The following is a 13,370-nucleotide window of genomic DNA, read 5'->3' on the forward strand; positions in this document are numbered from 1 at the left end:
CTGGAATTCTGGGTCCTAAAGTGGGCCAACAATTGGGCTCACCTACCCTATACAACATCAAAATCACAGCTCTGCATAAATCTGAGATACACCCCGGCCCAGCACCTGGCATATGCGAGGACGCTCACAATGGCACTTAATCTGTGGTCCGCTGCTCTCAACTTCGTTAATATCTGGGAAATCGTAGGCTGGAAAATCCCTGGTAGAGCCCTCAGAAACCGTCCAGTGCTCTGTTCTAACCTGCGAAACTCCCGACCTTCAAGCGACACTCTCCGAACAGCATCATCGGCGCGCTGAACTCTGCAAACATTGATTTGGATGTGTGGTTCAGAGATTCTGCCTACAGAGAAGAAAAGCACAAATCCATAGTGAAGTGCAGTTAACATTCCTGCAATTGTCAGCACAACTAGTCAACTCCCAGTGAACGTTTCTGGACTGTCTCAATGTGTTGCAGCTTGTATATAATAACTATAAAATCTATGTATTATAATGCAATATAAGCTCTGTATAATCAGTCTGTTATATAACTATAAAATCCATTGATTGCAATATTAGCTGTGTATATTGCACTGTCTGTGTATTCTATGTATTTGCTGTGTACCCACATAGTTTTTGTTTGTTTGTTTGGTTTTTTTAGGAGCATTAGCAACTAAGGCCATATTGCTCCGGGAATATGCAGTGGTCATTCCCTTGACCTTTCCGCATCCTCCGTATTTGGTGGTGACGGGCTCAAACCCCGGTCTAATCAAGAAGCATGTGCTATGCACTGCTGCTCCTTCCCACCTGGCTATGGAGCGCCACGTAGTTTTTATGTACTGAATGTAATGTGTACAGTTAATTGTAAGATTCCTCTGGTTGCCTGTAGCGGGAATCGTGTCCTACATTTCTATGAATAAAGAATTTTATTATTATTATAACTTATTTATTTATCTGGTCATGTTCTGCAAATAGGCAGATATAATTTGGCTGTGAAAATGTTTATGAATCTGCAGTAATTGCAGATTTTAAAAAAATTTAAATAAAAAAATAAAGTTAAAAATTAAAATAGATTTAAAGTTTTAAAAATAAAATAGATTAAAAATCATATAGAAAAGTGAGAATCTCAGTAATAGACACTTGACCTTCTGTCATATCATGAAATTTATACCTAGTTAGATGCTTTCTTGTTTTTTCTTTAGATAAGAGAGAATATTAGTTATGTTGTTTTTATTCAGTATAAAACCCATTACTACTAACATTTTGATAAGTAATTCTGATCAAAGATAAATTTCTCACTATTATGACAATTTTAAAATTAATATTTGAAGAGCAACTGGTTGAAATAAAAATGAAATTCATACTCTTGATAATTAAGTATGTTGCACACTTTTGCAATAACCATTGTTTATTATTTGGGGACTCTATGCCAAATGTGGAGATAATATTTCTTGCCAGGGCAGATTTGATATTTATACAGTCAGCAGCTGTTTAGAAGAAAAGTGACGCCAAGAGGGGGAAAAAAAAAAGTTTTTTTTTTATGCAGAGAAAGCAATATTTCCTTGAGAAGTTAGAAGAAACTGAGTCATCAGTACCTGCAGTGCCTGATTGAGAGAGAAAACTGATTACTCAATTGCAAAAAAACAGATGGCAAACTATGAGATGGAAGCTTGTTTAGAAAACCTTTATGCCAAACATGATCAAATACGTTGGAACTGTTAAGAGCAACTGCTGCAGTTTTTTTTCTTTAAAATATGACCAAAGACATAAGCTAGTGGATCATCAATATCTTGAAACTGACCATCCATAATGGTGATTTTTAATCAGACAGAAGGTTTCAAGGTAGTGGAAGAGTTGGTGGTTGATGGATTTCTCCATTAATTTGTAAAGAATTGAGATAAGTGTAGTGTTATGATAACTGGAAGACAGGGAGAGATCTGTCACTGTTTTTAAGAATTGGCTGTATTTGCACAATTTCTGTGCAGATTTCTAGTGAAAGATTGTGAAAAAAGCAATATAGGATGGGTAAGTTCTAGAGCATCAGTTTTAAGAACAAGTGGAGAAATTTCATCAAGACTGGCAACTTGACATAAAAGTTGTTCAGATCTGATGTCCTCCTGTCAGAGGACAATGGAAAGCAGTGAGTGTAATGTGTTTGGTATGGTAGGAGATGATTTACTAAGAAAACTACTTTCCCACTTACTTTTACTGTAAACATTAGTGGGAAAAGTGTAAGTGTGTTAGTTGTCTGACGGCACCAGGGGTTTCCCCCATCTCCGCATTGTATTCTTTGTAAGTGATGAAGGCCAGAGATTTAAAAAGTGTGTGGGGAAGTCAGTGGGAAAGTAGGACGATAATATGTCAGCTTTATCTTTAGATGAGGATACAATAGAACATCAGGATACAACAGAGGTGGAAGAATGGGTGAACAGAAATTGCAATCAATAGCTTTAGCCAGAGGCCAGAAGGTTAATTGCCATTTAGATAAGAAACCTACCCTTTGTAATGTTTCCTACCCTTGTAATGTTCAAAATTGAGTTTGGATTGATTAATAACTTTTGTACAATTATTGGACGCTTTAGTATAGGCAGAAAATGAAGCTGGAGATACAGTCCAAGTCAGAAGCCATGTTCTTAACTTGAATAGATTTACACATTTATTAGAAAACCATGGTTTATATAAAGAACCAGAGTTAGGTTCCTTAATTCCTCACATGGAGTGAGGAATAAAGGATTCTATCCCTATAAGAATAATTTTATTGACATGATTTTAACAAATCAGAAGATTTTGAACAGTAGTCCAACCAGGGAAACAAGGAATAGAAATGTCATGCAGGTCATCCCATTTCACATTTTGTGGTAATTCTAGATGACATAATGACAAAAATGGCTAGAGAAAAGCAACCCTTTGAACTTTACTTCAACTTTTCAAACAACGAAGGTCACTGTTTGAATAGTTGGATTGAAGAAGTAACTTGAACTGAATGTTAAGATGGTATTTGTGGTAATTCCAGATGATATAATGACAAAAATGGCTAGAGAAAAGCAACTCTTTGAACTTCACTTCAACTTTTCACACAACGAAGGTCACTGTTTGAATAGTTGGATTGAAGAAGTAAGATGGTATTTGAACGTTAAGATGGTATTTGTATGTATGCCCATTCTGATCTGATATAGCTAGAGAAGGTAAAAGGTAATGGTAAACTGCAGCCATTATCAACCCACTGAGGGATGGAAGCCTCCTCAACAATTCATGCTGAGGGAAATGGACCATAATCTGCCACACTGGTCCCGTGTGGGTTGACAGATCGACCGTATTTAGCAGTCAGGGGCTTGACCCCCGGTCTATTCAAAGAGCGTGTGTTACTACACTTCTGCTCCTGACCACTCAGCTATGGAGGCTAGAGAAGTGCTAACATTAAATGTGTGCTTTGAAAGAGGAAAAGATAAGGATTAAGGATTGGCTGGTATTTATAGGAAACTGAAGAAGATATGTGAGGTCGTTACTAAATAGTAAAAGCCTTATCTTCACCAACTAAATTTGTAAACTAAGAAATTAAAGTCAACTGGAATTGTGAACATTTAAATCATCAAGGAAAATTTTTGGTCCACTGAAAAGTTGGATTGGAGGATGTAAGAGTATTTGGTGTGAATATCATATCAAAGTGCTTTCCCTTGATAAAGCACATTTACCCCCAGGTCTTTTTCACTTTCCACGTCCCTGAATGTAGTACCACACAGTTGGTACATTTCTCTTGGGTTATTGCTACCCATATGCAGTACTTTGCATTTGTCAATGTTAAACTTCAGTTTCCACTTCTCAGCCCACTTTTCCAACTTAACTAGATCCAGTTGGAGTAGCATACTGTCTTTACTGTTGTTAAAAACCCTGCCAACATTTGTATCATTTGAAAACTTAGACATTAAACCTGATATACCTTCATCAATATCATTGATAAATATACAAAACAGCAATGGGCCCAACACCGAACCCTGGGGAACTCCACTAATAACATTTGTCCACGAAGTGCAGTGTCCATTGATTACCACTCTCTGTCATCTCCCACTCAACCATTCCTTTATCCATTGTAGCAACTTACCCTTAATGCCATAATTTGTACAGAGTCTTCCATGTGCAATGGTATCAAAATCTTTCCTGAAATCCAAGTATATGATATCAAAATTATTTTGGCATTCAGTTCCTTTGTTACCATATCATAGTATCCAATCAGATTGGTCAGACAAGACCTCCCTTTAACAAACCCATGCTGTGTCTTAACTATTACTGCAGTCTTGTCTAGATAATCCTGCAATGCTTCTTTAACCAGTGATTCCATTATTTTCCCCGGAACACAAGTTAAAGTAACAGGTCTGTAGTTACTTGTGTCACCTTTTGAATCCCCTTTTGAATTGGTGATACATTTGCAGACCTCCCCTGAGTATAAGGAAGCTCTCATAATTATGGCAAAGGGTTTAATTGGTCCTTGAGGTTGTCACTGATATTCTCTCAGATATGCCAGACAAGCTGTACTTACTACCTGGGAGTCTAAAACGCTGATGGAACTAATATTCGGATGACACTCGAGTCAAGTGGACCCAGTTTCGGCGAAGTCCAGATGGCCTGTGACAGCCAAATCCTCTGCTTGCACCTTCACGATGGTGGGACTGTTAGTAATCCTGGGTATAACCTCCATGCACAAGTACATGGTGGGTGACCACCCAGGTGTGAACCAACGTAAGCAAGAGTCGAGGTGTGGCGCCCACATCACATTGAGGAACACCGCCCTCTATGTTACCAGGCAGTACTAGGTGGTAGATGACGCTCATCACCGGTGCAATACCACCACTTTGCTTATTGGAGGCTTGAAGTGGTGGAACCCATGTTTAGTCTCTAGAGCTAAGTTCCGGTTAACCCTTCCCTATCTCTTCCATCATGCAGTATGATTGATGACTTTTGAGGTTATGATGAACGTCGTGGCGAAATCCCATATTCCTTAGATTTCGAGGGTACAGCTCTAAAACGGTGTTCGCAGGCCGGCCGCTAGTTAGTACACCGGACCGAACCTGTTGGTAACTCTCTAGGAGGCTTCCGGATCACTAGTGTATAATCTTGCTATCTCTACTCTGCCAGATAGTGACTGGAGGGAGTCCGAGTAGTGTGTGTATGCAGGGAGCATTGTCGAGGCCACGTTATGTCAAGGATCTGGTTATATTCTTACCATGTGTACGCCATAACCAAAAATTTCATTACTTCATACATCATGTCCCACCCTCTTTTTCTTACTATTGAATACACCATGAATTGTCAAACTAATAGAGCAAGCTTATCTGCGAAAAGATCTAAACCTCCCAAGCACTTCCTAATTCATTTCACAAATATACATGGTCTCAATTCTAATCTTAACGATGTCCATTTCCACTTGCAGTCTGCCAAACCCCATGTACTTTTTCTGACAGAATCTCAGTTATTGGTTGATTCAACTACTACTCATCTCAGATGCCCAAATTATTCGCTGTATAATTCCTTTCACCTCAAAGGTGGTACTTGTGCATATGTCCGTTCTGATATTCCCTGTCAGAGACTTGGCAATTTGGAATCTCCTATATTTGATCTTCTCTGGCTTAAAATCACTCTACCTCATTGTGTCAAATTCATCTGTTGTCTCTACCGTTCTCCCAACTCCACTAATCACTTTGAACTCTTTGACTTCCTCTCTTTGCAACTTGACTTTCTCCAGTCCAACTTTCCTAACAGTGAGGTAATTTTCCTTGGTGATTTTAATGTTCACAACTCCAGCTGGCTTCCGTTTTCTAGTCACACCAACCCAGCTGGCCGAGATGCTGAGGCTTTTGCAATTACTAATGACCTTACACAGATTGTTCATTTATCTACAAGAATACCAGACAATCCTAATCATACAGCCAATACGCTTGGTCTTTATCTCACAAACAACCCTTCTAAGTACACGGTCAAAGTAAGATGTCCTTTAGGCACTTCAGATTACAACTTGGTGATTGTCTCTTCTCCAATGGGACTTTTATCTCGTGGCTATTCCCAACCTCGTGTTGTTTGGCATTACAAGAATGCAAAATGGGATGATTTGCGAGACTTTCTTCTTCTTCTTCTTTTCCTTGGTCGGACTACTGTTTCAAAACATCTGATGTCAACGTTTGCTCAGATCGTGTCAGTGAAATTATTCTTGCAGGAATGGAATTCTTTATCCTACACTCCACTTTAAAATCTCATCCTTTATCTAAACCTTGGTTTTCCAATAAATGTGCTAAGTCTGTTCAAGAGAAGAATGTTGCATATCATAATTGGCTTGTTTCTAATTCTCCAGTTTCATTTTCTGCCTACACCAAAGCTCGCAACAATTGTAAAGCAGTTATTAATCAGTCCAAACTAGAGTTTGAAGACTAGAAAACTTGCTTCTTGCCCTAATGGTAGCTGAGCATTCTGGTCTCTTGCCAAAGTGATTGGCCGCAACTTTTGCCCATCTCTGCTCTCACCTCTGTCCAAACCAGATGGTTCTGTTGTCACTTCAGCCAAGGATAAAGCTGACCTGCTAGCATCCCATTTTTCTTCCAACTCATGTATAAATGATCTTGGTAAAACACCTCCCACCATTCCCAACACGCTCCATTCAATGCCTCCTGTGGTCTTCCATCAAAAGGATGTCAGAAGGATTTTGACGAATCTTGATGCTAATAAGGCTCCAGGTTTCGATGGTATTTCTCCACTTGTTCTCAAAACCTGTGCTCCTGAACTCACTCGTATTCTTTGCCGCCTTTTTTCACTTTCTTATTCCAAAGGTGTTTTTCCTTCTGCTTGGAAATTTGCTCATATCCAACCAGTTCCTAAAAAAGGTGACAAATCCCTCCCATCCAATTATCGTCCCATTGCAATTACTTCTACTCTTTCTAAAGTAATGGAGAAATCTATTAACCACCAACTCTTAATCTACCTAGAAACCTTCCGTCTGATCAAAGATCGCCAGTATGAATTCCGTCAGTGTCGATCCACTGGTGATATTCTGGCTTATGTTACCCATTTATGGACTAATTCAGTGGAAAGGTTCGGTGAAACCCAAGTAGTTGTTCTTGACATCTCAAAGGCTTTTGATCATGTTTGGCATAAAAATCCTCTAAACAAGCTTCCATCTTATGGTTTATCAACTGTTTTTAGTAATTGGTTAACCAGTTTTCTCTTTGATCGCTCACTGAGGGTGATGGTAGATGGCTCTCTGTCTTCTAACTGCTCCACTAATGCCGGTGTCCCCCCAGGTTCAGTACTTTCCCCCACTCTTTTCCTCTTGTATATTAATAACCTTCTTCCATTGACTGGAAATCCTATTTGATAGCACATTGCATTCCACTTTCCATTTTGAGAAACCTTGTCCTGCTCAATCAGCTTCAACTTCTCGAAAATCTGCTACCAATTCCTTAAATGCCAATCTTCAGGTAATTCTCCAGTGGGGCAAAGACAAGTTAGTTGATTTCAACCCTTCTAAAACTCCCTCTTGTCTTATATCTCGCAAAAAGGATTCTTCTGCTCCTATGCTTATCTTTAGTGACACTCCAATTTCTAGGCAAAATGATATATCTCTTTTGGGGATTACCCTGACTTCTAATCTCTCTTGGCACAAGCACATTACAAATATTGCTTCCTCTGCATCTAAAAAAACTTGGTTTTCTCTTTCGCTCTTGGCGTTACTTTTCTTCCAAACAGCTGCTCACTCTGTATAAATCGCAAAACCGCCCTGCCATGGAATATTGTTCCCACATCTGGGGTGGTGCTCCCAAAACCTCTTTCAGGCTTCTTGATTCCATTCAGAAGAGGGCAGTTAGGTTAATTAATGATTCATCTCTAACAGAGAGTCTCTCCATTCGCTGTCTCATAGACATACTGTTTCTGCTGCATGCCTCTTCCACAGATACTTCCATGGGCACTGTTCTGAATTGGCTTCTATAATTCCCACTCTCTCTTTCAAAACAGTCCGAACACGTGCTGCCACCAGCCAACATCCATTTACTGTCCAACTTCAAACTCACAGAACCAACTTTTCATCTTTCTCATTTATTCATTCAACTGCTGTTTTCTGGAACAACATTCCTTCATACGTATTTCCTGAAAATTACAGTCTGCAGAAGTTCAAGTTCAGTGTCAATAAATATCTTTTTTCGTCTTCTCAACCTCCAACCCAAGCACAGTACTAAGTACTGTAGGTTCTAATACCTCTCGTGTTTGGGGTTTACATAAAAAAAAAAAAAAATTACTTCCTTTGCTGCCTCCTTTAATATAACTGGATAGATCCTGTCCACCCCAGGTGCCTTCCTTATGTTTAACTTCAGTAATTTCTCCTCCACTTTGCTGTCAGTTATTACAAAATCACTTAGCTTCCTGTTAGTATTTGATAAACTTCTTGCACTCCCCTCATTGAATAACTTCTCATGTGTAAATGTAGATGCAAAATACTCATTCAGTTTATCAGCTACCTGAGCATGATCATCAATAGTCAACCCATCTATGTTAAGTGGTCCAATCTGATTCATCCCTTTCCTTCTAGAAGTTACATAAGTAAAGAACTCTTTGCTGTTTTTCTTTGCCTCCTTTGCCAAAGATTTCTCGTAATCTGCCTTCGCCTGCCTAACCTCCTTTGTGACTTGATTACAGTCTAGTTTATACCTGCCACAGGCTTCTGTGTCACCTGATACTTATATGCATCTCATACATTCTTCTTCTCTTCCATGAGCCTCATTAATTCATCTGACCTCCATTTAGGCCTAAACCTTGAACAGTATTTCTTAGTTGGAATGAAAAGCCTAGTAGCCTCCAAAATTAAGTCCCTGAAGGCTTCCCATTTAGAATTCAACATTAGTAACATCATCACTTGATCCCACTGTACAGAATTTAAAAACTGTCTGAGACGTTTTTAAATTCTGCAGTCACCTTTATGAAAGCGAGAACCCTTCCCTTTAGCCTTGATTAATAGTTACATCTTTAAGTAATTCCCACATTGTGATCACTGTCACCCAGTAATTCCTTATCTGCAAATTCTTAATGCATGAATAATCGCTATCAACTTCTTGATCTGATAATCAGATCAAGAGTATTACTCCCTCCTGTTGCCTCTTGAACATGTTGCTGTAGAAAACAGTCATCCAATAAATCCACAAAAGTCTTGCTAGTGTGCGAGTGATCAACCCACAAGTTCCAGTCAATATCTGGAAAGTTAAAATCCCTCATTATAAGACATTCTGATTTACTGGCCCACTCTATTTCTCTGCACAATTGCTCATTATACTCATCAGATTCATTAGGCCTATAACACACACCTACTCTCATTTTTCCTTTCCCAGTTCTTATTTCACACCAAACAGACTCAACACTGCACTTCCTTAGACTTTATGTATACTTAATTGATTGTACTTAACAAGTACAAGCAAGTGTTGTGAAAAAGTTATGAGTTAGGATTGAATTTTTCTGCAATTCTGCCTAGACACAATAGGAGGGATTATGTGTTGAGAGCCTTGTCAGTCATTTTGGCCCTGGAGAGAATGTGCAAGGCTTATGGAGTAGAATTTTTCTCATTGTGGTCTGTGCTTGTTAACAGGAGAGACTGTTTTTACAGGGATGGGATATGCTTAAAAAGAAGGGGTGCAAGAAAATGTTATGGGGTGGACATAAGCTAATAGATTTATTAGAGCTGCAGGCAAAGGTGAATTTAATTCTTGCACTGCTTCTGGAACATGTGACACATTAGGGATTTCAAGCCCTTCTGTAATGAACCACCCTGTGGTTCATTACAGAACAAAGAAATACATGGGCTGTAAAAGAGAATTGTAGGGCATTTTACTTGTCCAGCCAAGTCTCAGATTTAAAACCTACAGAGAATGTATGGGACATCTTGAATGAAAAGTGAAACTGCAAAAATGGCATTCACAAAATCTGCATGAATTACATGTTCAGTTGTTTTCAAAATGGCCTAATATTGATATACGTTATTTAAGGGGTGTAGTCAGATTACTACCAATGAGAATTCATAAAGTGATCCAGGCTAAAAAAGGAGGGGTATCACATTATTCATTGAAATATTACACAGGTAACTAATTTTTTGTCTGAGATCTGTAATCTCTATTAAACATAAAATCTAATGCTTTATGACTATTAATGTTTAATTGAAAATTCTAATTGAAGTCTGATTTGCTCATTTTTCGAACTCATTTCCATTAAAGTATAATGTTCAACAACATTAACAACAAACATTTTATTGTGAACAGTGTCGCCAAAGGTGAATATTTGATATAATAGGCATCCAAGTGCATGCATATTCAGAGTATCCAATAAAAATCGATCTTGCACCTTACAGAGCTGCACATTATGCAAATTATTCATGTCTATAAAAACACAGGTTGCAACCACATCACTTTATCCCCATTTTTTGGCTTGCTCAGTGGGAAAGCTGCATCTCCAGTACTCGGCATGGCAAGTCATTGTCGTTTTGATGATTCTTTGAGGTTGTGGGCTGTTGGATGACTTGAAGCCAGGAAGTCACAGGTGGAGTTAGCATGTTGGTGTAATATGTCACGCAGTGTGTTGTCTTGGCGCTATGGACACAGCTTCAGGAAACAGGAACCATTTACAAGAAGAGGTAGCCAAGGTCACTCGAGAGTTGCATCAATCAGAACAGACCTGCTACATGGCTCTAACCAGCAAAAAGGACCCCAACAATGTACTGTCATCAACTGTCTCTGGAGATTGCTGTGGCCACAGGTGAAAACATTTCCAACCAGACTGTGTTAAGAAGGCTTACTTCAAGTGGACTGTATACAGAAAAGGCCAGTGGTTTTTATCCCACTAACTCCAAACCTCCACAGAGCTCGTCGAAACTTGTGCCCTGAACATGTGACTTGGAGACCTGACAAATGGGGTACAGTTCTGTTCTCTGATGAGTTCTGTTGTAGCCTGCAAACAGATTCTAGATGTTCTTTCATCTGGAGACAATGAGGAATGCAGTACCATCCCTCCAACATCAGAAAACAGGACACTTACAGTGGAGGCAGTGGTTCTCACCTAGGGTCGAATAATGATCAGCGGCTGCACCCCTCCTCATGTTTTTTACATGGGTACCGTACCTGCACATCCTCGCACATGGGTACCGAGAACACATCCTCGAACCCTATGTGAGACTTTTTAAGGGTGTTATTGGCTCAGATTTTCTTTTCATGCACAACAGTGCCACTGCACACAGAGCTTAAGTGGTGGAAGAATATCTTAAAACTGAAAATATCCAACAACTGCCATCACCAGCACAATAACTAGACTTAAATCCAATCGAACATGTGTGAGACGCCATTGGGCATCACATTGCATGCTGTCAGGCAACTCTTTGGTCACTTGGTGAGCTATGGTGTATGCTGTTGGAAAAATGGTATTTGTTGCCACAGAATCTTATGTCATGTATAGTTCACGACTCAGTCCTGTTCAGTCATTGAAGGGGACCATATTATTATTATTATTATTAGCTATATGGTGCAAGGGAAGTCTGAGGCTTATGCTGCACCAGCCAAAAAAAAATAAAATTCTTTAATACCCCGAGAGAGAGAGAGAGAAGAAAGGAATCACCAAGAAAGAGAAGAATGATGATATCCAGCTCAGGACCCTGGGTGTGCCAAGCCCATACTCAACACATGTGAGCCCCTGGGGTTCATGCCATACTGATGACCATATTTTCAAGCATCTTCTATCAAATTCTGTAATGTGGCCTTTTTAGTAATTCTTATATAAATCCCTATAAATGTCCCTTCTATCTGTCTGAAGTTTCCTGCTGTCTCCTGATTTCATCATTATTCTGTGGTACATGATCATACCAAATGTTATCTCGCATCATCACAAGTTGCATGAGTTGTACCTCGTTTTCTATGTGTTCTGTTAATTTTGTTGAGCAGTATATTACCTCTGCTATTTATACCTGCATATAAAAAAATAAAAAAAATGGGGCTGCATACCTTTAAGATGAATATGAGCAGAAATAAAGTGACTAATAATTATTCTTTATTTCCTTATTCTGCTTTATTTCTAAATTATACTTAATTTAAAATTTCAGTTAGTCAAGGAGAGAAGCTGTTATCCTTGGCAAGTACCAGATATTAAGTCTCCTGATGTAGAGGGTAGTAGTAATAACTTATTATTGGGAAATATTCAGGTATGTAATACTGTCTGTTATTTTGCCATAAGTAAGTTGAACTTTATTCAGACCTATTGTACAGAGTCTAAAAGTCATTTACCACAAGTGGAAATAATGAGGTTTTCTAATTGTTTTTCCTTATTGCAGGTTTAATTTTGTTTAATTTTAACAGAATGGAAGGAAAACTAATGCTGGAGGAAAGAGTTTTCATAATAATTATGTTTAAAGAGATTCAGGAATACTACAGATCTGTCACAGAGAAATTTAAAGGGCTACACCTGGAAAGATACATTTGATACACAAATATCAGTTGTGTATCTGATGTATCTCTCAGTTGACCATTTCAAAAGAACTGGAGTTGTCCATAACTGTGCCAGAGCAGTAGACCAAGAAGTATTACTAATAAAGAAAATGGAAATGCTCTGCTTGGACATATTCTAGCTAGTCCAAAGAAGTCTGTAAGGAAACTGTCACAAATTGCATGGGATACGTATAAATTAACATGTGACACAGAAGCCTATGATAGATATAAGCTGGTCTGTAACCAAGTTACAAAGGAGGTTAGGCAGGCGAAGGCAGATTATGAGAAATTTTTGGCAAAGGATGCAAAGAAAAAGAGCAAAGAGTTCTTTACTTATGTAAACTCTAGAAGGAAGGGGATGAATCAGATTGGTCCACTTGATATCGATGGGTCAACTGTTGATGATCCTGCTCAGGTAGCTAACAAACTAAATGAATATTTTTCATCTACATTCACACATGAGGAGTTATTCAGAGAGGGGAATGCCAGAGGTGTATTCAACTCTGGCAGTAAGTTAGATAATCTTGTAATAACTGAGAGTAAAGTGGAGGAGAAATTGTAGAAGATAAACATAAGAAAGGCACCTGGGGTGGATGGAATCTATCCAGTTCTATTAAAAGAGGCGGCAAAGAAAGTAAGCAAACCCTTAGCCATAATTATGAGAGCTTCCCTGGACTCAGGGGAGGTACCCATGGACTGGAGATGGAGTTTAATGAAATTAATTAATGGAGAAATTAATGGAGATTAATGGAGGCACTGGTTAAAGAAGCATTGCAGGATCATCTAGCCAAGACTTTAGTTATAGCTCGGACACGGCATGGGTTTTTTAAGGAGAAGTCTTGTCTGACCAATTTGATTGGATACTATGATGTAGTCACAAAGGAACTGGATGCAAAGAATAACTTT

The 13,370-nt window shown here is 38.8% G+C and overlaps 1 protein-coding gene across 9 annotated transcripts in view; it reads left to right on the forward strand.

The window, feature by feature from the left end:
• Positions 1–13,370, forward strand: part of LOC150075824 (uncharacterized) — a 376,562-nt gene that overhangs the window by 287,097 nt on the left and 76,095 nt on the right. For all 9 annotated transcript variants that reach the window (XM_090387480.1, XM_090387477.1, XM_090387479.1 and 6 more), the window contains one exon: positions 12,083–12,181. In XM_090387480.1, coding sequence (XP_090243606.1) covers positions 12,083–12,181 — 99 coding nt within the window. The remainder of the gene's footprint in view (positions 1–12,082; positions 12,182–13,370) is intronic.

Source organism: Mastigoproctus giganteus, chromosome 13 (assembly GCF_048544385.1).
Source record: "Mastigoproctus giganteus isolate SK-2022 chromosome 13, ASM4854438v1, whole genome shotgun sequence".
NCBI lineage: Eukaryota > Metazoa > Arthropoda > Arachnida > Uropygi > Thelyphonidae > Mastigoproctus > Mastigoproctus giganteus.